Source organism: Eptatretus burgeri, chromosome 1, assembly GCF_056783735.1.
Source record: "Eptatretus burgeri isolate ZD-2024b chromosome 1, Ebu_testis_v1, whole genome shotgun sequence".
Lineage (NCBI taxonomy): Eukaryota > Metazoa > Chordata > Myxini > Myxiniformes > Myxinidae > Eptatretus > Eptatretus burgeri.
In genome coordinates, this window is record NC_140961.1 from 9,246,725 (window position 1) to 9,269,840 (window position 23,116).

General features: G+C 45.7%; 1 protein-coding gene across 6 annotated transcripts in view; it reads right to left on the bottom strand.

Moving 5' to 3' along the window:
• The window catches only part of FHIP2A (FHF complex subunit HOOK interacting protein 2A), a 59,534-nt gene that overhangs the window by 33,671 nt on the left and 2,747 nt on the right, over positions 1 to 23,116 (bottom strand). For all 6 annotated transcript variants that reach the window (XM_085871644.1, XM_085871631.1, XM_085871622.1 and 3 more), the window contains 4 exons: positions 20,422 to 20,526; positions 20,216 to 20,338; positions 12,875 to 13,162; positions 1,451 to 1,647 (listed from right to left, as the gene is read on the bottom strand). In XM_085871644.1, coding sequence (XP_085727770.1) covers positions 1,451 to 1,647; positions 12,875 to 13,162; positions 20,216 to 20,338; positions 20,422 to 20,526 — 713 coding nt within the window. The remainder of the gene's footprint in view (positions 1 to 1,450; positions 1,648 to 12,874; positions 13,163 to 20,215; positions 20,339 to 20,421; positions 20,527 to 23,116) is intronic.

Consider the following 23,116-nt stretch of genomic DNA (forward strand, 5'->3'; position numbering starts at 1 on the left):
CGACAAGTAGTAGTCTTGAGTCGTTTCAAAATGTATAATGCAGCATTTAAATAAAGTGCAACAAACATTTTACGTGCGTTATATCTGCTTTAATTGTGGAATCGTTTCAAGAATACTCGACGGCAACGTATCCGAGCGAAAGGTTCAAAGCAAACGCGGGCGAAGATGATGGCACGCCGTCGCAAATCCCGACACTTCCCACCTAAAGCAAGGTTAAAAGATGGCAAAAAGTTGCACCAGGAATGACCAAGTATCAAATTCTGACAACTTTTAATTTATTTTTTTACAATTTTCACCCGTGAGTCAAAGTGTCCATCCCCTAAGGCATGGGCCGGGGGTCAAATCCCCAAAAAAATCATCCCCCAATGTTGACTGCACCGACAAAGTTTCAATGAAAGAAGTTTTAAAATGTGCTCGCAATTGCATTTTTTGGTGTTTGACCTTTTGACCCCGCTCCAGGACTGCAGGGCCAAAAATGATATACTACTATCGCACCTTGTTACCATGTGGTGATCATAACTACCAAGCTTGGTGAATTTCTACACAACCGTTTAGGAGATAGCGTGACAGATGGAGCCGATTATAATATCCCCCCCCCCCACCCCCGCAGCCCGTTTTTTCAAAAAGCATGGGGATAATATAATAATAGTGTGTATCAGTTTTGATGAAGAGTATGATGGGCAACTTGATATGCAAGCATCTTCAGCAGCAGGATGCTGGGTGAGAGTTGCTTTGAATTGTCCTCTAGGCCTTGGCCCGAATGATCTGATAATCTCCTCAAACTTGATTGTCGGGGAGATTTTCCAAACAAAAGGGGGCACTGCTTGCTTCCCAAAATAAATGGAAAGCTTGGGAAAAGAGAAATGCTGCCATGTTGCTCAGACTTTTTATAATCTGAAGATACGTGGCTCTTTTTTATTTCATGTTAAATATTTTGTTACTTTCTGATAATTATTGAAAACAGTGAACTTATGACCCTTGGTCTGTTTTGTTTTGTTGCTTTTTGGTGACAGCCGTTGAACACAGTGTAGACGGAGAAGCCCGTTTGTAGAATGCTGCAGACATCATGCATCTCTTACCAAGACGCAACGCAATCATATGGTGCACGAGCACCAGATTTACTAGATCCATGGCAACACTGTCTAACAAAGGCCCCTATCATGGGCTGATAAAACGAGAATGAAGAACTAATCTTGCTTGTGAAAGTTAGTGTACATCTCTAATGAGAACTCCAAGAGCCAAAATATCCACCGAAAAGCTCGATTAAACAAAATTCTCATTGCAGGTTTCGGCTGAAAAACAAACATGACGTCATGCATGTATAATCGGACAATATCAGCAAAGAGCCACCATTGTCACACTGATCGACTTCTGCAAGTGTGCTGTAAAAGGATGCAATAACAGCACAAACTGTCTATCCTGCCCTCAATATATGCCAAGCTTAACTCACCCCCAGTTGACTGGTTGCAGTGACTCGATGTCAAGGGGATCAAGCGAAGTGGGCAGAGCATGGTGCAAGGTGGTCAAGCGCTGGGTCAGCATCTCGCATAAAGCTGTGTTCCCAGCCAGGTTCTGAGCGGCAGTTGCATCCGGCAGACTCACCAAGAGCATCAGTCCTTCACAAGCCTTCACCGCTATCCGGCCATCCTGCCCAAAGCAATGACGACAGTGCAAATCAAACGGCATTCACAGGCAGGTTAAACATACCATCACTTAGGCCAACATGTTTACTTCATCTCAAATGCAACAACAAATAGTTAAACCGAGTATACCATTATACTTGTGGGCCATTCCACACCAAATCACATGCATCTTGAAATGACTATCTCTGATTTTCCTGAGATTTGTCCATTTTGTTCCATTGAGAGTTCCACAGCAAAATACATCTTCCAAGATCTGAAGTATTGAGACATTTCATTTGGGAAGCCATGTAAGAGCTGATCCTGATGGGGTATCTATGAGGATGATAAAATGACAGAATATTCTCCCTCCCGACCCTCACCATCTCTCCAACCCAATCCACTTTTGTTTTAGACCTCGACCTTGCACCCACTTCATTGTAACCACCTTTTCTTCTTTGTCAAATTCCCCGAGATAGGGATTACTCCATTTCTCTCATTTTCTCCCTCCTTTACTGCCCTTAACAATTTTGTCTTTCTTTCATTTTAAACCTCTCTCATTCCTTCACAGTGTGTTTATTATAAGATGACCCATGGACTTATTACCATTGAACAAGATGATCCTGTTAAATATTCCTCGATGTCCCGCATTTTTTTTTTTCCGGCCTTCAAGTCGATGTGTAGTAAAAGTCAAATTGGCTAATTTTTCCCATTTTTCTTTCCTTTATTACATGAGAATCACAATGCTGCACACACCCTCAGCTACCGGTGTACTATGTGTGAACGTCTTTATAGTTGAGGAAATCTGGGAAGGGTTTGACACAGCATAGCACTTACCTTGGGTAGGTCATCTTGTGTTGCATTATGCAGCTTCTTCAGCAAGAGGAATGTGGGAGGGGTCAATTGTTTACATAATCCGAGCCACCTGGGTTTTATTGATTAGGTGAGAGCTGATTGGCTATCCCCTCCATTCACAGGTGAGAGATGTGGGTGAGTCTTTGTGTGTAAAAAAAAAAAAAAATATATATATATATATATATATATATATATATATATATATATATATATATATATATATATATATATATATATATATATATATATATATATATATATATATATATATATATATATAGCCAGTCCCCGACTTATGATGGTTCGACTTACGAATTTTCGATAGCGAGCTGTGAGGGTTAGTAGAAACTCAAGAGAAGACCAGATACTCGAGCCTCATCAGAAGAGAGAGAAATGGATGACCCTGTCGCTGGTAGCATCTCCATCATCAACCAGCAATTAATTTTAGTTCATTGCTTCAAACATTATTCAGGCCCAGTGGATAATTCGCTGTTCTGGCTGTTCTATACGATGTGATGTGCCGACGTAACAAATCTGCTGCCGAGAAACCGTGACTCGAGAAGGTTCTTGATCACGTGGTTTGCTTTTCCCTTGATATGGTGGAGGATGGTTTGTGATCACGCGTGTCCCATGTGAAGCACTCATACCTCGCTTTTTTTTTTCATAAATACAACACTGAAAAACAAGGGATTTCCCAAGGCATGATATTTCTGCACGTTATTTGATGTCCAGATGTGCGATATTGAGGCAAATGCATAGCCGCCCCGCTCCCATCAGGCTGAATGACAGTGATACAGTCCCGCCCACCCCTCGGATCCTGCCTATTCTTTTACAAAGGAATTTAGTTTTGTGGACGTTTTGTGGAATCCTTCAGAGCGATTAACATTACAATACCAAAGGATGATTCACGAGGTAAAACTCTGTTGAATGGTACCAGAATCATTGCCATTGAAAGAGGCAGATCGGAAAGATGTCATCTGGAAAAAATTATCATTATTATTATTATCATCATTTTAAGAATGAGAATGAATTCCCAGGTTTGACCGATTTCGTTTTTTGTTTTTTTCCATTGTCTGGAGAACTGAAAAGTGACAATCAGCTGAACAAACCAAGTTGGTCTCATGTGTAGCCAAAGCATGTTTAAGGTAGGCTTGGCTAAGCTATGATGTTCGGTAGGTTGGATGTATTAAATGCATGCATTTTACGATGCATTTTTGACTTACGATAGGTTTATCGGGACGTAACCCCATCGTAAGTCGGGGACCGGCTGTTTGTATATATTGTTACGGCTGTGGAAATTCGCAGAGCACCATATACGTAGGTCCTCAGATCAGTTATGCCGATAAGTGTGTGTTCAGATAGATTTACCCACTGTTGTCGAATGGAAATTATTCGTGTTATCAGGGCTGTGATCTTTGAGGTGGTGTTTTTCTGTTACTATCGTTATTTTGGACCAATCGCCTTTCAACCACCCCAACCACACCCGCATCTCAACAAACCATGCCATCCTCACCACTTCACCCCCAACCGCCAACATCACCTATCCACCTTCTCAACCACAACGCCAACCACCAGTCACCTTCTCCACACCCACAACCACCAACATCACCTAACCACCTTCTCAACCACAATGCCAACCACCAGCCACACCACCACTACAAACAACCACTCCACGTTAACCACAACCTTCACAACCACACCACCGCGTTTCTACCTCAGCGATGACTAAAAGAAGCCTGGCATTCAACGAGGGAAAGCGGACGACGGTCCCACCCCCCAGCGATTAACATCTGCGCACCAAGTGCAGCAGGAGAAAACACCAACCCTGCGAGTGGAGCTATAAAGCGACACGACAAGCTATGAAGAAATGATGCCCTGGAAAAGAGAGAAAAATGCCCCTGATTCGGCGAGGAAAACGTCCTCCTTCCGGAAGGTTCCCGCGGGAGCTGGAAGAGGGGAGGGGCGAGACGCCAGGGGAGATAAAAGCGCGCGCTGAAGGCAGCGAGTTGGGTTTTGGTTTTGGTGGTCGGGTGGTCGAGTGGAGAGTCAGTCGGTGGAGTCAGTCGGTGGAGTCAGTCGGTGGAGGTCTGGGCTCGTGTGAGTGTGTGGAGTTGTGGGCAGCCGCGCTGGAGCCTGGAGTCTGGGGTCCCCGCAGTCGGTGAGGAGCTGGAGAGGGTCCAAGAGGGACGCCCAAGCAAGTCACCACGAGGGTGCAAGTAACCTGTGGCGGCCTCTTGGAGTTCCTTCGGTCAACCAAGCACCTTGGACATAAAGACCCTAAGGGGTCCAGTCTGACCCCCTTGTCTTTAAGGGGGTCTTTTCCTTGCTTCTATTTGTGTGAAAGCTGTGGCGCCGTGTCCCGTTAAGTAGCGAAACTGTTAAGTGACTGTACATAATTAATTATAGACGGTTGTAGCGCTTCGCCTTGCTCGCGTCTTTGTCTCGTCCCGCATTCATCACAAATTAACTGCATGCGTGTTTCACCAATTCATTGCATGATTGTTTGTATACGTGTGAAATAATAAATGTGCTTATTTGTATGTGAACCTGTTTGTCGTGTCATTTTCCCCATTGAACTGCCATATTGCATTTCGGAATTGGTAGCGGGCTTTTTGATGGCCGATAAAAGAATCGGGTCCAGCGAGGTCTCACGATAATACCCCGCTCGGTTATTCCAGAACGGAACGAACCGCTTCAGCGGTTCGTGTCCAAGCAGACCTCGCTGAGGTATGGTCTCTCGGTAGTCTCTCCGCGCGAATAATTAGGTATATCGACAATCCGGCGATTGACCGTCGTGCACGGGTAGAATATTGACGAGGCTGTGGTGTGCGCTTGGAGCACACCCATGACTGGTTTCCAGCGTTGTTCCGGAAAGTCACGACTGAATTGTTCGTCCAGTGGGCGTACGGCCGCGATTTGGCGAAAAGCGGTCGTTCGCACACCGGCAGGCGGAGAATTTGTAACAATATATATATATATATATATATATATATATATATATATATATATATATATATATATATACATATATATACATATATACATATATATCTTCTTCTTTCAGCTGCTCCCGTTAGGGGTCGCCACAGCGGATCATCCATTATGATCAGCATAATGATTTGGCACAGGTTTTACGCTGGATGCCCTTCCTGACGCAACCCTGGTCACCTCTTACAACACAAGGATCTGGTACTCCTATTCTAACCGGGGTATACACCGGCCCAGTACACTGGTACTCACTTCGCCGACCTCGGAAGGATGACAGGCTGAGTCGACCCTGGTCGCCTCTTACGACACAGGGATCTGGTACTCCTATTCTAACCGGGGTATACACCGGCCCAGTACACTGGTACTTACTTCGCCGACCTCAGAAGGATGACAGGCTGAGTCAACCCCTCCCCTTCTTCTTTCGGCTGCTCCCGTGAGGGGTCGCCAGAGCGGATCATCCGTATGATCCGCATAGTGATTTGGCACATGTTTTACGCCGGATGCCCTTCCTGACGCAACCCTGGTCGCCTCTTACGACACAGGGATAAAGTACACCTATTTTAACCGGGGTATACACCGGCCCAGTATACTGGTACTCATTTCGCCGACCTCGGAAGGATGACAGGCTGAGTCAACCCCTTGGTGTATTAATTCAGTGGCCCAACGGGGCTTGAACTCAGGACCTCTTGGATCCCAAGCCACTGCCCTCACCACTGCGCCAACACCAGGCTTCAGGCTGAGTCAACCCCCTGGTTTATTAATTCAGTGGCCCAATGGGGCTTGAACTCAGGACCTTTTGGATCCCAAGCCGCTGCCCTAACCACTGCGCCAACACCAGGCTATATATATATATATACATACATACATACATACACACATATACATATATACATATATACACACATATACATATATATATATATATATATATATATATATATATATATACACACACGTATATATATATATATATATATATATATATATATATATATATATATATATATATATATATATATATATATATATATATATATATATATATATATATATATATATATATATATATATATATATATATATATATATATATATATATATATATATATATATATATATATATATATTTATACACACATACACATATATACTACATACACATATATATATATATACATACACATATATACTACATACATATATATATACATACACATATATACTACATACATACATATATATATATATATATATATATTGTTACGGATTCGCGCCCGCCGGCGTGCGACGGCCACGTAACTCGAATCGCGGCACGTCGCCCACCGGACGGACAATCCAGTCGTGACCCTCTCGGACTAACGCCGGGAACCAGTCACGGGTGGACCTTTCGGTCTCACCGCGATCGAGCCAATCGGCCCCCGCGTGGGATAGGGTTGCTCGCCAAATTCGACCTACCTAAGTACCCACACGGAGGGTAGACCGGGCGATCGCACCTCGCCGCAGGTCGACTTCGGACACGGGCCACTTAAGCGACCCGTTCCGTACTATCGGGATAACCGAGCGGTGTTATTCGTCGACCTCGACGGTTCGATTAATTATCGGGCGTATTCAGCCCACTACCAACCCTTTACGTGAAGCAAGATGAGGATTCAATGAAAGAAATGACGAAGCGAAGCGGGAAACAGTTCAACACAAAGCACATTTATTCGCGATGAACGGAAAGCACACATATTCAATTCCACCAAAAGCACATAGAAAAGGAAAAGAAACACAATGCAATTTTACACAAAAAGCAAATGTAAAAGCGAAGACACAATGCAGAGCTATCCGACTACCGAGCACACGGCAACACTTATACAATTCTACTTCACAGACGGCGCCGACAACACATACCCAAAACCAAGAAAAAGAACACCCTCAAGGATGAGGCGGGCCTGAGGCCGAGACCGGGTCGGGCCTACCCGTCTGGTGATGAGACGCGGAGCGGCGATGGTGCCTCAACTCCGCGGGCCTCGCGGGCAGTGTCTGGTAGGGGGTGGGAAGGGGGCCCCCTTGGTCGCACTATCTCAGCGCGGGGGGAAACAGGAGGGGGTTGCTGATGCTCGGGGAAAGGAGGATTTTTACTCTGTCTCGAGTCCCGCGACGAGCGTCTCCACCTCGACCAGGTCGCGCCGTCGGCCTCCCTGGTGTGCAGCTCCCGGCACGACGCGAGCACCCCCTCGTCTGCCTTCGCCACCTCTCCACAGCTCCGTCCTCTTCTCTCCGACTCCAACGCACACGACGACGACGACGACCAACTCTTCATTCCAACGCACCCGACCTCTTTATTTCACTTGACTGACGAACGCGGTTGCTTATATAAGCCCCGTGGCTTCGCTCTCTCATCTTTGACCCCCTGCCTTCGACCTTTCACCTCGCTCCCCATTGGCCCGAGAAAAAGTGGGCGTGAATGCTTTTTGATCCATGAATTTGCATATAGCGACCGCCCTCCAACGCCCTGGAGGCGGGGCCAAATCGCCCCTCGCTCACCGATTGGACGGCACAAAAGTGGGCGTGTGTCGTTTTTGATCCGTTTTTGGAGCGGAAAATCCGTGGTTTTGTACACGCTGTTCGGCGCGCGCCCTGCACGAGTCCAATACCGGTACCCACAAGCAGCGCAAGAACGGTGGCGATGCGACGGTTGCGAGGTGTGACGGGAAAGGTCGTGGCTGTTGTGGTGAAGCGGCGTTGTGGTGGGTGGTGGATGTTGTGACGACTGTTGAGACGCGGTTGGTGGTGGTAACCATGGCGGTTGGTCCAAAATAAAGATAGTAAAAGAAAAACGGCTATCCTGAAGAGTTGCAGCACGCATGAATGACATGTATTCCCACTAGACAACGGGTTTGGGCCTAACTACACATATACTTACCGAGATATCTCACCTAAGGGACCTGAATGGTGGTTTGCGAATTTGGTCAACCACAACAATATATATATATATATATATATATATATATATATATATATATATATATATATATATATATATATATATATAGTCATGCGCCGCATTACGACGTTTCGGTCAACGATGGACCGCATATACGACGGTGGTCCCATACGATTAAAATGGAGCTGAAAAATTCCTATCGCCTGGTGATGTCGTTGCGCTGCCAGTTTTTTTAAAGTACAGTATAGCACATACAATTTTGTACAGTACATAATACTTGATAATGATAAACAACTACAGTGTGGCCCCGTTATAACGCGGTTGTTGAGGTCCATAAAATGTCATCGCGAAAAAAAGCGGGGTCACGCTAAATCGACATTCAAGAAAATCAGCATTCAAACTTACCCAATGTTGACCTAACATCCTAAAACACCCCTATTTTCAACCTATTTGACCAGTTTTTTTGCACGTTTACCTTCTAGCAAGTAAATTACCTTTGAATTAAAGAATTCCGAGAATAAATAGTTGTTGTTACAGTATAAATTAAAACAAAAATTAATTTTTAGTGAAGCTTTTTATGTTGTTAAAACATTCGCACTGTTCCGCAAATATATCACACAAATGACAGGTGCTCGTTTCTTCATTTGTAAGTTATAACATCAATGCAATGATTAAATTATTTATAAAATCCAAACGCGATTTATTCACCTTTCTATAATCAATGCGAGAAGAAATTGTAAGCAGCCGCTAATAACACAAATGGCCGTCATGAACAGCCCAAAGGTAAAACTAAGAGTCTTCCGTCTATCTTGGATATGGGACAGTGGGATAAGATGTGGACGTGGAAGACAATGATATTGATGATCCTGACCCTGTATAGGCCGAGGCTCATGTGTGTGTTTGTGTCTTAGTTTTTCACCAAAAAGTTTAAAAAGTGAAAATAAAAGAAAATATTTTTGTACAGCTGTACAATGCATTTGTGTTTTTGGGTTAGGGTTATTACAAGTCAAAAAGTTTTTAAAAAATTAAAAAGCTTATAAAGTAAAAAAGTTCGAGTAAGGTAAGGCTAATTTATTATTGAAGAAAGAAAAAAAAATTTCTTCTAAATTTAGTGTCACCTAAGTGTAGTGTTTATAAAATCTACACTTGTGTACAGTAATCTCCTAGACCTTGACATTCATTCACCACTCACTCACTGACTCACCCAGAGCAACTTCCAGTCCTGCAAGCTCCATTCATGGTAAGTGCCCTATACAGGTGTACCATTTTAAAAAATCTTTTATACCGTGTTTTTATACTGTACTTTTTCTATGTTTAGATACACAAATACTTACCATTGTGTCACAATTGCCGAAAGTATTCAGTACAGTAACACGCTGTACAGGTTTGTAGCCGAGGAACAATCAGCTATACCATAAGGCCTACACGTGTAGTAGGCTATACCATCTCGGTTTGTATAAGTGCACTCTATGATGTTCGCACAATGACGAAATCGCTTAATGACGCATTTCTCAGAACGTATCCCCATCGCTAAGCGGCGCATGACTGTGTATGCATGTATGTATGTACGTATGTAGAAATATATATGCATATTATTGCGGTTCTACAAAACCGCATGCCTCTAAGACAATGGCACCTAACATACAGTGACCTCCAGGCAGGTTTTTAATTATTCTTCGTGCAGTTCGACCTTCCCCTCATGGCCAGTGGGTCAGCGGGACGAAGTGCGTTGCGTGGGTCGAATACCTAGGTCGATTAACTATATCTTTATCTTTATCTTCTATTCTGATTTCTATTCCAACCCTTTCCGATTAACCATGGTACAAATCAAGCAAGCACACCACAATATGAATAGCAAACACACCACACAGCATCCCATGGCTGAGAATCAACATAAGAACAAACATACCACAGCAGTCGCATGGCGCACCATTTCGTTCAAATCTGCACACCATTTTCCAACAGCATCTCACCTTGCTCACCAAAAACTCACCACTTCGACCACCAACACCTCCCGCACACGGGAAAAAAATTCCCGCACCCCCTCGTACCTCTGCATCACGACAATTCGCCACTAAACAGAGGCATGCTGCACGGCTCGGGCTGTACTTGGACCGCGTGATGCTGGGATGAGCAACGGACGTCAATGGCATCAACCGCATCTCACCGAGAATGTCCCAGATGAGCACGCAGGATTGATACAACCCTCGTCCAGTCGCCAGAACGCGACAAGACGGGCGGCGAGGAGGGTCACGGAAAGGGTGATCCAGGAGTTTGATATGGGGTCCGGGTCTGCATTTTTGGCTCGTGATGGGGGTGGGGGCGTGGGTGGCGGGTGTGCATTGCTATTCGACATTCAGACTGCACTTGGAGTTTGTCTTTGGCCAGGTTGCGGCTTTTACACGATGTTGAGTCAGGGCCGTGTCGTGCCGGATGTGCGAATGAGACCGCTTCCGGCCCCAGGAGCCTGGCAGGGCGTGGCTTTTCTCTATTTGGCCAAATAGAGAAGCGGGATTCGGGTCACAGTGTGTCTCTTTGGGTCATCACCCCACCCTTCGTCCGGGGCTCATAAAAGGAGGAGCGCGAAGCCGCTCGACCTCTTCTTTGCCACCTTCTTCTCTGCTCGTCTCAGCTCCTCGTTGCCTCTGCCCTTCGCTGGCTCTTCACTCGCAGTTGGTGTGTGACGGAGACGTGTTTATTCCGGAGGACCAGTGCAGAGCGCACGTTGCCACGAGCCTCGGCAAAGTGACTAAGCCGGAGATAACACGCCAATTCTCAAGGTGGAATGCTCAAGCGGAGAGTCCCACGGAGGTACACGCTACACTTGCAGACCTATGCACAATTAGGCGAGGGATATTTTGCCTCACGAATCTTCTCTCCTCTCTCTCTTTCAAATCCTCTATCTCATCCCGTTTGGACGCACAAAAGAGCATCCTCACTGACTCACAATCCTATTTTCCTCGAGCACAACACTGCACCCCCCCCCCAAATTGCACTACACACCTCCCACTCCCACACCTTAGACACCAGTATTTCTCCCTCCTACCTCCCCCTAAGCGTACTGGGTTGCATTGGTCGGCCGACCGGGCCAGGTATTGCGAGAGTGTTTATCCTCATCTGCTCTCTTTCTTTATAGCTATCTAACCTTCCTCGGGTTTGTGTGTGTGTTTGTGTGTGTATTTGTGATGGCACCTGCCGTAGCAATCAGTCAACATTGTAGAAGTTCTAACGGGATAGGTTTGCTCTGCGTCTGCTTTTGTAAATTGCTTGCCTTTTGTTGCACCCCACAAATTCCTTGCTATCCCTGCTGTACGTAATAATAAACCCCATTTACTGTACCACATACCTTTCCTCATCTGATTGTAAATAAATGCTTGTGTAGAGATGTTCCCAGCTCGTTTTTGTCTTTTCCTTCATTGGTCCAGCATGGTCCGAATTCTAGCTTAGCCAGGACGTTATCCCCAACGATCTTTTTTTCAAGCAGGTGTGTCCTTGGGCAGTTACGCTCGGCTGCATCTGATCTGGGAAGGTGATCCGGTTTGAACAAGGTGTACCGAGGGTGTGTCCCCCGGTAATTGGATCATGTGACCATAAGGTAAACAGTATTCATTGGACGGAGGACCCTAAGTCACGTGCTCGAGTTATTGGCATTCACAGTCGATTAGCGACCTGCCGCATCACGAAGATATCCGTGTGTGACGGCCTGCGGTTCCGGAGAGTCTGGTGGGAACCTGAGGTAGCTTCCTCCCCCTCGTGGTCTTCTCGCCCCCGACCCCGGGTCCGCAACAATAAATATCTATACCAATAAATGTGAGTTTGTGTGCTTGTCAGTGTGCGTGTCAGTGTGTGTCATCTACATATGTGGGTATCAGAATGTGGAATGGAGTCCTCCCAGGACAGGCTCAAAGTATCCGCCTTCATTTCACTACTGGGGTCACAATTCATGGACAAAGATGTGAAGTTTTCTGTTCTCAAAGTTTTGTGCCGAGGATTCTCTTCAGGATCATCACTGAGCCCTGGACAGCTTCCAATTGTAGTTCGTTTGTAAATAATATTCCCAGGGATGTTTTTGTGTATGAATGAAGAGCTAATCTTGCAGGTGAAGGCTAGTGTCAATCTGCATCAGAGGACAGGAAGAACAGCAGATGAAATCAACAGGACATTGATTGAGCTTTGCTAATTTCTGTAAAAAGAAAGAACTTGACGTTCCAGACATTTAACCCTTAGTCGGAGCAAAGTCAATCAATGAATGTACCTTTTCATGAATTAGGTCATCAGTAGACAGGGGACAAATCATGTCCTCAGAACTCTTAAATTCCGTCGAAGTCTGAAAACAATCGGCCACTTATTTAGCCGCCAGCATCTGCCTACCCATGTGAGGTTTTTTTCTCATTTTTTTTTTCGAACACCACATGGAAATTAAAGGAAGCAGATCAACAAGAGTTTCCTCAAATTTGTCCCAAGCAGACAGTGACAAACTCACGGGGCTGCTGATCAGAGTCAGAAGAGAGTGCACCAAGTTGCATTCACGCCTGCACGTTGCACGCACACCAAGATAGAGCCCATTGCTGGAGTATTCGTGATACGCCAAATCATTCGCGCAGCGTACGGATGAAGCTGTGCTGCCGTGGGATTGATCCGGCTCACGCTCCCCCGGAGCATCGGCCATCGTTCCTGCAGACGGCACTTCCGTATTTCGTTTCATTTCACCACCCGGAGCACACGGTGACAGTGAGTTGTTGAGTGCACTATCCTTATGGGAATCCTTGTTCTGCAACACAAATTGATTAAATGTACACAAGCACAAATCGAATACCAACAAATATGAAAACCATTCTCAATCCAATCATGGACTCACTATTCATCAAAACAAAAGGAAAAGGCCAACATATGCATCAGTGTTGTCCTGTAACCGGCAATTTTGATTTTAGATCAAAGTAAAAAATTGAAATTCCACTTGACTACCATGTTGGGAAACTGGTTACGTGAGCTCGTGTGGTCCACTGTGAGAATTACAAACAGCTATTCCATGACAATTTTGGGAAAGCAGAATTATCTCGGTGACTCCACAGGGAATGTTACACACATGTATACATGCTTATACTCTGGCTTTGAAAACAAACAGTGGCAGAGCAGAAGGAAGTGGACACAATCGCACAGTGTAGGATTCCGTAGTATCCAGGCCTATCAAATAATTGACAGTGCATGGATTGATGTGACATATAAAACATTGCACACTATTCAAAGCATCATTCCCACCTTAAGCCACGACACCTCTTCAAAGTGGGGTTTTTTGGGGGGTTTTTAGGTCATCTCTGTCATCTCATTAGAGATGACCTCATAAAACCAGTCTCGAAGTCTGTCCGCCCGTCCGTACATCCATCCATCCATCCACAATCAAACCGAGTGGAGACAAATAACCAATCGTGGAATGGATAGAGGTCGATGAGACATGCACAACAATATAACTTTCAAGGTCGTCCAAGGTCGAGGTCAAGGTCACGAGGCGGTCAAATTTGCGAAAATCATCGATTTCAAATCGTATCTCCTCTCTCATTTATCAAGAGAGATCAAATGTTATTAGTGATTCAGATACTATGGACTATTATCTAGAATAACATGAGCCATTTTTTTGAAATTTGCTCTCGTTCCGATTTTATAGCCCTTCAAACTTCGCTCTGATTCTTACATCTCCGGTGCTAATTTGAAGTGGTCATCCAGAGGCCGGCGCCAATCTCTGAAGATGCTCCGGGTCCTGCGCAAATTTTTGCATATTTTTGCCCCATATGGGCTGTTCATAAGGTACATACAAAAATGAGGGGGTGGGTGGTTTAAAGCCCATGTACGGGCTGCGTACAGTGGTGGGTGGGTGGGTGGTACGACGGCTGCATACATACTTTATGAAAGTGGTGTCGGACTACATGAAAGCGTTTCAGAAGATGAAGGTGAGCCTGTCGTCATCGCGAGGGGGAAAAATATCCCCATTCACAGGAACATTTTCGACGTGATGTAGAATCCGTGGACGTCAATAATTGTTCCATATTACTGCATGACCATAGTTAATAATTACTGATGCATTTGAGATAAATCTGCAGTTCGTTGTAATCTTCAAGTATTGTGATGTGATATGAGACGCATATGGGGGTGGGTGGGTGGTCACTAGCCTGCATACAGAGGGGGGTGGGTGGTTTTGAAACTCGGAAGTAGAGCGTACGTACTTTATGAACTGCCCCTATTCCAGTCTGGCACAGAGTTACTTTTTGAACTTGTATTACAGTAATTTATTGGAAGTGACCGACTGTTCTGGCGATCTGCATTCTACGACCAGATCCACGAGCCATGGAATCGATTATAGATGCCCCTAATTTGATTTTGCTTCTATCGACCTCTGGCAGAGATGACCGGCACTCCCGCTCAGGGGTATTTTTTTTTTTACGACACCGACACCACAATTTTTTCTTCAACCTTTCCTTCACCAAATCTTATGTAATCTTTTCCAAAAAATTGAAAAAACAATCTCTTAAAATGTTTCAACTTCCTCTTTCACACGTGTGGTTCTCGGTATAATATCATAACTCAACACTTCTTCTTCAAAAGACTGTTTTCCATTCGACCTTTCCTTCATCCCGTGTCAAAAACGTCCCACTGTTCGGACGTTTCTTTTCTCCATTCTATTAATTCACCTACATTGCATCCCTCACGTTATGTCTTCAATCGCATCTCTGACTCATCAAATCCCAGTTTGCAATGCATGTTCGTGTTCCATCAATTGTACATTTTTTCCCCAACTTCATTGACAACTCACCCCACCTACTTAAACCTACCTCCTCCGAACCACTCACCTGTTATCCCTTCTCCTTACCCCTCCCATCTTGCCCCTGATCCTACCTCCGCTCTTATCACCGCTTCACTGTCTTCTGCTTCAGTATCAGGTCCTCCTCTGTTGTCCCAAAGTGTGTGGTGTTCTAATATCTATGGGCTCCATTCTATCATAACAGATATCTCACTCTCTCAATCAGAACACTCATCACCACAAACACACTCCTTCCTTCCTCTCACACCTCCCTCTCTTCACAGCATCTCAAATCTTGTACCTCCCCCTGCCCGCTGCCTTCATCACCATACCACAACCAAGTCTCTACTTTCCCTTCTCCCAATCACCGTCCTGCATCTTTGCCATGCCTGCTCTCATTGTCTCCCCTCTCTCTCAAAGCTTCCCTCTCACAAGAACCATCACACTCTTCCCCCTCACCCTTCTCCCTCCAACCTCCCCCCTCTTTCTCAATGTCCCCCCCCCTCACATCCACAAAGCTGCCTGCTTCCCCCACCCTCTCTCTCTTCCATCTCATCACTCCACCTCCTCCAATTTTCAACTTCCCTCTGCCCCCTCTCTTATTACTCCCCACTGTACATCAACCCATCAAAACAGAGCCTTTTCTCCTCCTCATCCGGCCCTCTCCCCTCGTTCTTCTGCAATCCCCAACACTCTTTCAACAACTATCCTTTCCTCCACCAACCGCTCCTCCCTTGTCCTACCCTCCCCCTCTGCACCCAAAGCCTCCTCCCTCCGTCTTCTTTAACAGTGTGGACCTCAAACATCCAGGGCCTTCGTTCAAACTGGACAGATCTTTCCATACAAGTTGCCACTGACAAACCAGACAATCTGCTTAACAGAAACTTTCCTCCTTTAAGACGTCTCTGACTCCCTAGTAACTTGACCTCGTTACTCCCTCCTCTGGCATGACAGACCTGAGCCTCGTCCTGGCGGCGGAGTTGCTCTCTTCATCAGACTCAATTCCTCATTCTCCATGCACTGCTCTCACTCCCCCACACCCCCAGGAATACCTCTGGCTATGACTTCCCCTCCAGTCCCACCTCATGTTAAAATGTGTGTTGTACTGTCCAACAAACAATGATGACTCCATTTACACCTCAATCTCAGAAAACATGGACGAACTTCTATCTTCTCATCCAAACTCTCTCTTCCTCATATGTGGTGACTTCAACTGTCTTCATGCGAGCTTGCTGGGTGTGGGAACCTCTCTCACCTGCCATGCCACTTAAACAAAAAACATCTGCGACTCATTGGGACCGATTCAATATGTCAACTTCCCGACCCGAATCTCAACCAATGGTACTCCATCTCTTCTGGATCTGATTTTGACAAATTTCCCTGAAAATATCTGCTGTTCTTCCTCTGCTCCAATCAGTTCATCTGACCACATACTTGTCAAAGTAAACATCTCTCGAGCCGTTATTAGAAAACCACCTCAGCGCCGTCGAGTCTGGCATTTCACTCAGGCTGACTGGCAGGGACTTCAAGCAGCCATCAAACTTCTAGACTGGTCTCCCATCTCTACTTTCTCCGACAACTCATCCTGGGAATTCTTTCAAAGAAACGTGCTCTCTCTCTCATGAACAGATTTATCCAATCTCGTCTTCAGTTGTCCTACCCTTCCTCCCGCCCATGGTACACTGAAGCTTGTGACGAGGCAGTTGTCCTGAAACAACTTGCCTTTGCCTCATGTAAGGCTAATCCAACTGAAGGTAATCTCAGTTCCTTCCACAAAGCTTGTAACAAGTGTGTGTCTACCCTTACAACCAGAAAACAACATCTTTCTAATCTCAAGTCTGACCTCTCAAACCTGACTCCCTCCTCCAAATCCTAGTTAAGTCTGTTTCTGGTGTATGTTCGCCGTCCATCCCCTGCCTTACCTCAAATGGCCGCATCACTGACACCGCACCTGAAGAGGCTGAATGCCTAAACTCCGTGTTTGCTTCTAAATCTTGTGTCCCAAACCCAATGCTTTCTTTACACCCCTTACCCAGTCACACCCAGCTGTTCTTGGACTCTGTGTCGTTTTCTCCTGACAAGGTGGAGAGCTTGCTATCAAACCTCAACTCATCCTGCAAATGGTCCAGTCGGCATCAGCCCACGTGTCCTAAAAACCTGCTCCTCTGCTCTTGCTCACCCTCCCTCTGTCTATTCACCCTCTCATTTGCTCAAGGTCATCTGCCATCTGCTTGGAAATCAGCAAACATTACCGCTCTGCATAAAAAAGTGAAAAAACAGATCCCTTCAACGACAGACCAATTAGCCTTCTCCCAATCATCAGCAAGGTTATGGAATCCATCATCACGTCAGACATTAAATCCTTTCGCTTCTCGAATGGTCTGATTTCCGATCATCAATTTGGAGTCAGACCAGGTCACTCTACCCTGGATATGATACTTCTACTCTCCCAACAATGGATGGAGATCCTCAATGCCAGACATGAAATCAGAGCCATACCCTGAGATATATCACGTGCTTTTGAGATGGTCTGGCACCCTGCCCTGCTCACCAAACTCTCTTCCTATGGTATCCAATGACATCTCCACTCATGGCTTGCAGACTTTCTCTCCTGTCACAGCCAACATGTGGCCCTTAATGGAGTTCTCTCACCCCCTCTCTTTCTGTCCAGACTGGAGTTCCTCAAGACAGTGTTGTGGGCCCTGTTCTTTTTCTGGTTTTCATCAATGATCTCTCCGACTCTCTGGAAAATCCTCATTATCCTTTTGCCGACGACTCCACCCTCTGCCGTACCATCTGTCATCCCTCAGATCGGCAAGCAGCAGTCTCTTCACTCTCCACAAATCTGGATAAAAATCACAAACTGGTCCAACACGTGGAACACGAAATTCAATCCTGACAAATCTCACACTCTCACTTTGTCTCTCCGAAAGGACCGTCTGGAACTCCCCCCCCCTCCTTCCCCCCTCCCCACCCCCCCCCCCCACCCAATCCACTTTCTCAACAATCCTCTTGAAGAAGTTGTTTCATTCAAGCTTCAAGCTTCTGGGTCTCACGAACTGCCATGGTCTTTCCTGGGAAAGCCACATTTCCAACCTGGCCTCCAAAGCCAGTTTCCGACTGGGAATCCTCCACCATGCAAAGTCCTTCCTCGGCACACCTGAGCTCCTGACCACATACAAAGCTTTCGCCCACAGCCTGATGGAGTACTGCTCTCCCCTCTGGGTTGGTGCTCCCGCCTCTCACCATTCGCGGCTTCACGCTGTGGAAGCCAAGGCATTCAGGATCATTGGTTTCTCCCGAGATGAGGCTGCATCTTTGGGTCTCTCACTCTCTCCGCAGGCAGGTCGGTGGTCTTTCTGTCTTCTACCAACTCCTCTCCGACCTCGCCACCCCTGCTCTGCTCTGTTTGTGATGTGTCCCCCTCATATATCCGCAGGACGCTCAAGATCCGCCAGCAAACCCCTTCTGGTAAACCTACCAAAATCAAGAATTGCTGCTCACCTTCACACTGTCATTCCTCTTTTTCCCCATCTTTGGAACAAACTACCACACTCTCTTCAATCCCACTCTTCCCTCCAGGTCTTCAAAACACCCGTTCACCACCATCTCTTGTCTTCCCCCATCCAAAACCACGATCTTCTCTACCCCCATTAATTCACCCCAAACCCACCTCCTTCAAATTCCCTGATTTCCTTCCTGAAAGTCCATGTCATGTGGGGGGCCTGAAAGTCCCTGGAGTTTCCATCTTGTTTACCCTCTGTACCCCACACAATCCCTCTCCCTTCCACAGATCTCATGTCTCTGATCCCCACTGTTTTTTTCCTTCCCTCTCCCACCCATTTTGTTGTACATTATGTGTGTTAGCTCTCATACGAGCCTCAACATTGTGTAAAAAAAATACAACAAAGAAAAAGATGGGCCAAATCTTCCACCCTGCCCAGATTTGTGAGTGCAGCTAATCGGTGCACTGACAGAGCACCGATTGGCCCGATTGGACCAGCTCACTCCCTCTTGTCTCTCTTTCCTTCTCTGTCTTTGTTTCCATCACTATTGTAGCACTGGCTTCATGAAGGTGGAGGTACACCATCTTGGATGTGGGGGATCTCTGGGTTGCTCCCAGGAGATCGATCAGCTGTCGCTGTGCCTCTGGCCTATTTGTGAGAACTGTCTGGGGCTAAAAATAAACAACACAACAAAAGCCACTGAAAGACGTTTGGTCTTTTGATATTCTCAGCCTCAACATCAGCCATGAGCTTTGGAATCCATCCCAGGCACTCAACCTGTTTGAATATGCCACCTGTTCCCTCAGAAAACGATACACAACACCTTCTCTCTCAACAATGGATGAATCTCAGGCAAGACGTTAGGGTTGTATATCTGGACGTATCTCAAAGATGTTCGACACAGTCTGGAACCGTGCTGTGATTGCCGAGCTTCCTGCCAGTGGCAAACAAAGTCACCTTCTTTCCTGGCTTCCTGACTTCCTCCACTCACAAAATCAGTGTGTAGCTCTCAACAGAATCCTCATTATATTTCCCAGTAAAGGTTATGATGCACAAAGGCAATGGATTCATCCCAGTTCTGTTCCTCATAAGAGTCCCATGGAACATGTCGTATCTGATTTCAATCCCCTGGAAAATATATTGGAACAACTCGAGGCCCACCCACAGCTGCCCTCCTCTTTGCACTCCCTATGCAATATGCTTTTTGGCAAAGTGCAATGTATACTACAATATCTCGTTACATCTGAAAACCCTGCAAAGATGTGTCGCAACTGCAATTCTGGTTAAAGGTGGCCCTACCCACAATAACTAACTTCTTATTTTTTGCCACAAAGTTTGGTAAAGACATCAATATGGGAAATTGCATTGTGACATAAACACTTAAAACCATAACTTTGTTCAAAATAACCAAGGAGTGTCTGCAACTTCATTTCTCCGAAACAATGGAAGCATCGTGTTGTTATCCAGAACGTTACTGCATTTTCATTTTATCAAAATGTTTCTTTGCACACACTGAGAAAGGTACCTCGAGAAAGAAGTTGACAAGGTACGGATCTTGCTTCACTTTGGCACAGACTGTGCAAAGAAACTGCATTTCCTCGTTCTCCGTTGGAGCAGCCTGAACCAAGCCACAGAGCCGCACCAGTTTCTGTTCACACGGAGTGTTTCAGAGGTGGATCTAGTGTAATGAATCACGAGCAACACAGATGCGTTCCAGGTGAGGGAGCCAACCTGAACTGGGCGGTACACGTTGATGTGAGGGAGGATGGGCTGTTGAATCCTCCCGAGAAGTTTGGTAAAGAACATCAACACCTGTTGCTTCATTCCTGGCGGACACTGAAAACAAATCGGTGACATCACACAACCGTACAAAAGAAGGAGAGCACAGATCTACTTTTAATACCATTGTGGACAGAACTGACGGAAGTTGTCTATCAACATTTGTTGACAATATTACATCCGAGACGCTTACCATTATGGATTGTATGCAACAGTTGCTGAATTCAACCCCATTGAACGGAGCTTCTGATGATAAATTCCTCAGATTCTGTTTGAATGTAATGTACCATTGTCCGTACAACAGATTCTTTCAGCAACACACCTGTACTTGCAGCTTCTTGTTGAAATATTTTTCCTCGGCATTGTAACAATCAATTCCAGTGAGTGAAGGAAGTCGCTGATTTACGTCGAGTCTACGTGTGTCGTTTCGATAAAACGTCGTTAACACATTATGGGACAATAGTCGATTAAAGTTGCGCTCGTCCGATATAACGTCGTTTGAAAATTTCAAGAACAGAATACTTCCATTGTCTGATACCTGGGTGTGTATCTTTGTGAATAAACTTTATAAATAAATGCTTTCATGTCCTTTGTTCTCCCTCCCCGTTTACTTATTAAATACGCAAAATAAGTCACTTGGTCTCTGGGTGATTTGAGATGCCCCGATTACAACCGGCCTTAGTTAATAATCGTCCGTTAAAGAAGATTGCGTCTGGGACAATTAGCGTTCACATGGAACGCACCCTGCATGGTGACTGCTCGAACCGCCATTTTGGTACTGGGTGTGAGGGAGTACCAGCACGTCGCTTTGCCGCCACATACGATCCACCGAAGCATGGTAGCACCTGCCCCTTCCTCCCTGTAGTCCCCTCCAATCGCAACCAGATTTGGATACATACATTATTAGTGTTGGTGGTGTCCCACATTTTCAAGAATAATTTTTCAATTATTTAATTGTTAAAAAATTTTTTAATAACTATTTAAATTTTTCATTTTTCAATTATTTACTTTTTTCAAATTGTTTAATTTTTTTAATTATTGTCTTTTTCAATTTTTATTTCTTTTAATTTTGAGTTAGTTATTTTTTTCCAACATTCAATCAATTAATATTCTGGTTTTTAAAACTATTTAATTCCCCCCAATTTTCAATTACTTTTTTTTCTTCATTATGAAGCAGAATTTCAAATGCTACCAATTGCCTAATATTGTTACGGATTTGGAAGCCATTTGCACACAGACAGTCAGCAGTCCCTGTAGTTCAGTTATTTCGATAAGTATGTGTTTATAGTTAGAATCCTTCCTTCTGTCTAATGGGAATTACTTGTGTGCGCTACGAGTAAGTTTTAGCTCGGTTTTTACAACAACTACAACAACTACTCCTACTACATCCACTACAACAACGCCACTGTCCCTCATTCTTCCTGGTCGCCATTGCCCACGTGGTTTTGGCTGAAGGCGTGGGCGGAGTCTCCATTGCCTCAGATCGAGGCTCCGCCCCAAGGCAGGGCATGGACGTTTCCTCCAGCGAATGAGCGAAGGGCAAGCATGACAAGCACGCCCCAGCCAATCGGGAGGTGACCAGGAGTCATCCGAAACCCCTCGTCCAATCAGGAGGCGAGTGGCAAAGAGAAGAGACCCCTCCCACCTCAGAAGAGCAGAGTGGTTGTTAGGACGAGGGGTTGGGCAGACAAGAGTGTGTTCTGCAGGATTGTGGCGATTGCGGTCTTGGTGGCGATTGCGGCACGGTCTGTGGTTGTGGTCGAGCGGTCTGTGGTCCTTTGCGGTGGCCCACCGTGGTGGTTTGCATTGGAGCGCTCGAGCTGGGATCCCCGTTCCCGTCCACGGACTCAGAGCTCCACAAGTGCGGGTCCGGTGAAACCGCACGAGGCGAGGAGGTACCCGGCTCTACCGAATAAAGACCCATAGGTCCATTTCTTTTGTGGGTGTGTGTGTGCGTGTCCATGGACCCCATCTTTAAGTCAGATTGTTAAGTGCTTTTGCTCATTGTACATTGCCTGCCTTTTATTCGGATAACTCTGCTCTGTGTGCTCCCCTCCCCGATTATTAGTGTAAAATAACCCCCCCCCCCCCCGTGTTAAATGTTCCAGTTCCTTGTTCGTGTTTTCTTTCATTGGCCTAGCATGGTGCGTATTGAGGAATAGTAAGGCCGTTCGGGCCGGTAAGTTGTTCATTTGGTCCGGCGCGGCTTTGGTAACTTCCGCTCGGTTACGCCGGATCCGAGTCGGTGATAGCGACTCAATTCGGATAAAGTCAGCCGAGGGTGTGGTTTCCCCGGTAGTTGGACGACGTGGGTATTTACATTGAAATTAGGCAATTAACCCTATCCCACGCCGTCGAAATATTGGCGACCATGATCCTCTAAGTGACCCATGACCTTGTCCGATGTCCGAGAGTCACGACCTAAATTCCGGGTGTTCGGTGGGAGATGACTCCACTGCTCCACCTAGCGGTCGTTTATCGCCACCGAACACCTGGCCCACAACAATATTACTTGTTGGTGATACTGGGAACCATCAGCGATCTTCGATCATTGCCCTTTAGTTTCAATAGTATTCCGTGTTAATTTGTTTAATTTTTGTCTCCAATACGTACTTCAGTATGGTTCAAGTTAAGTTAGGGTGACCAA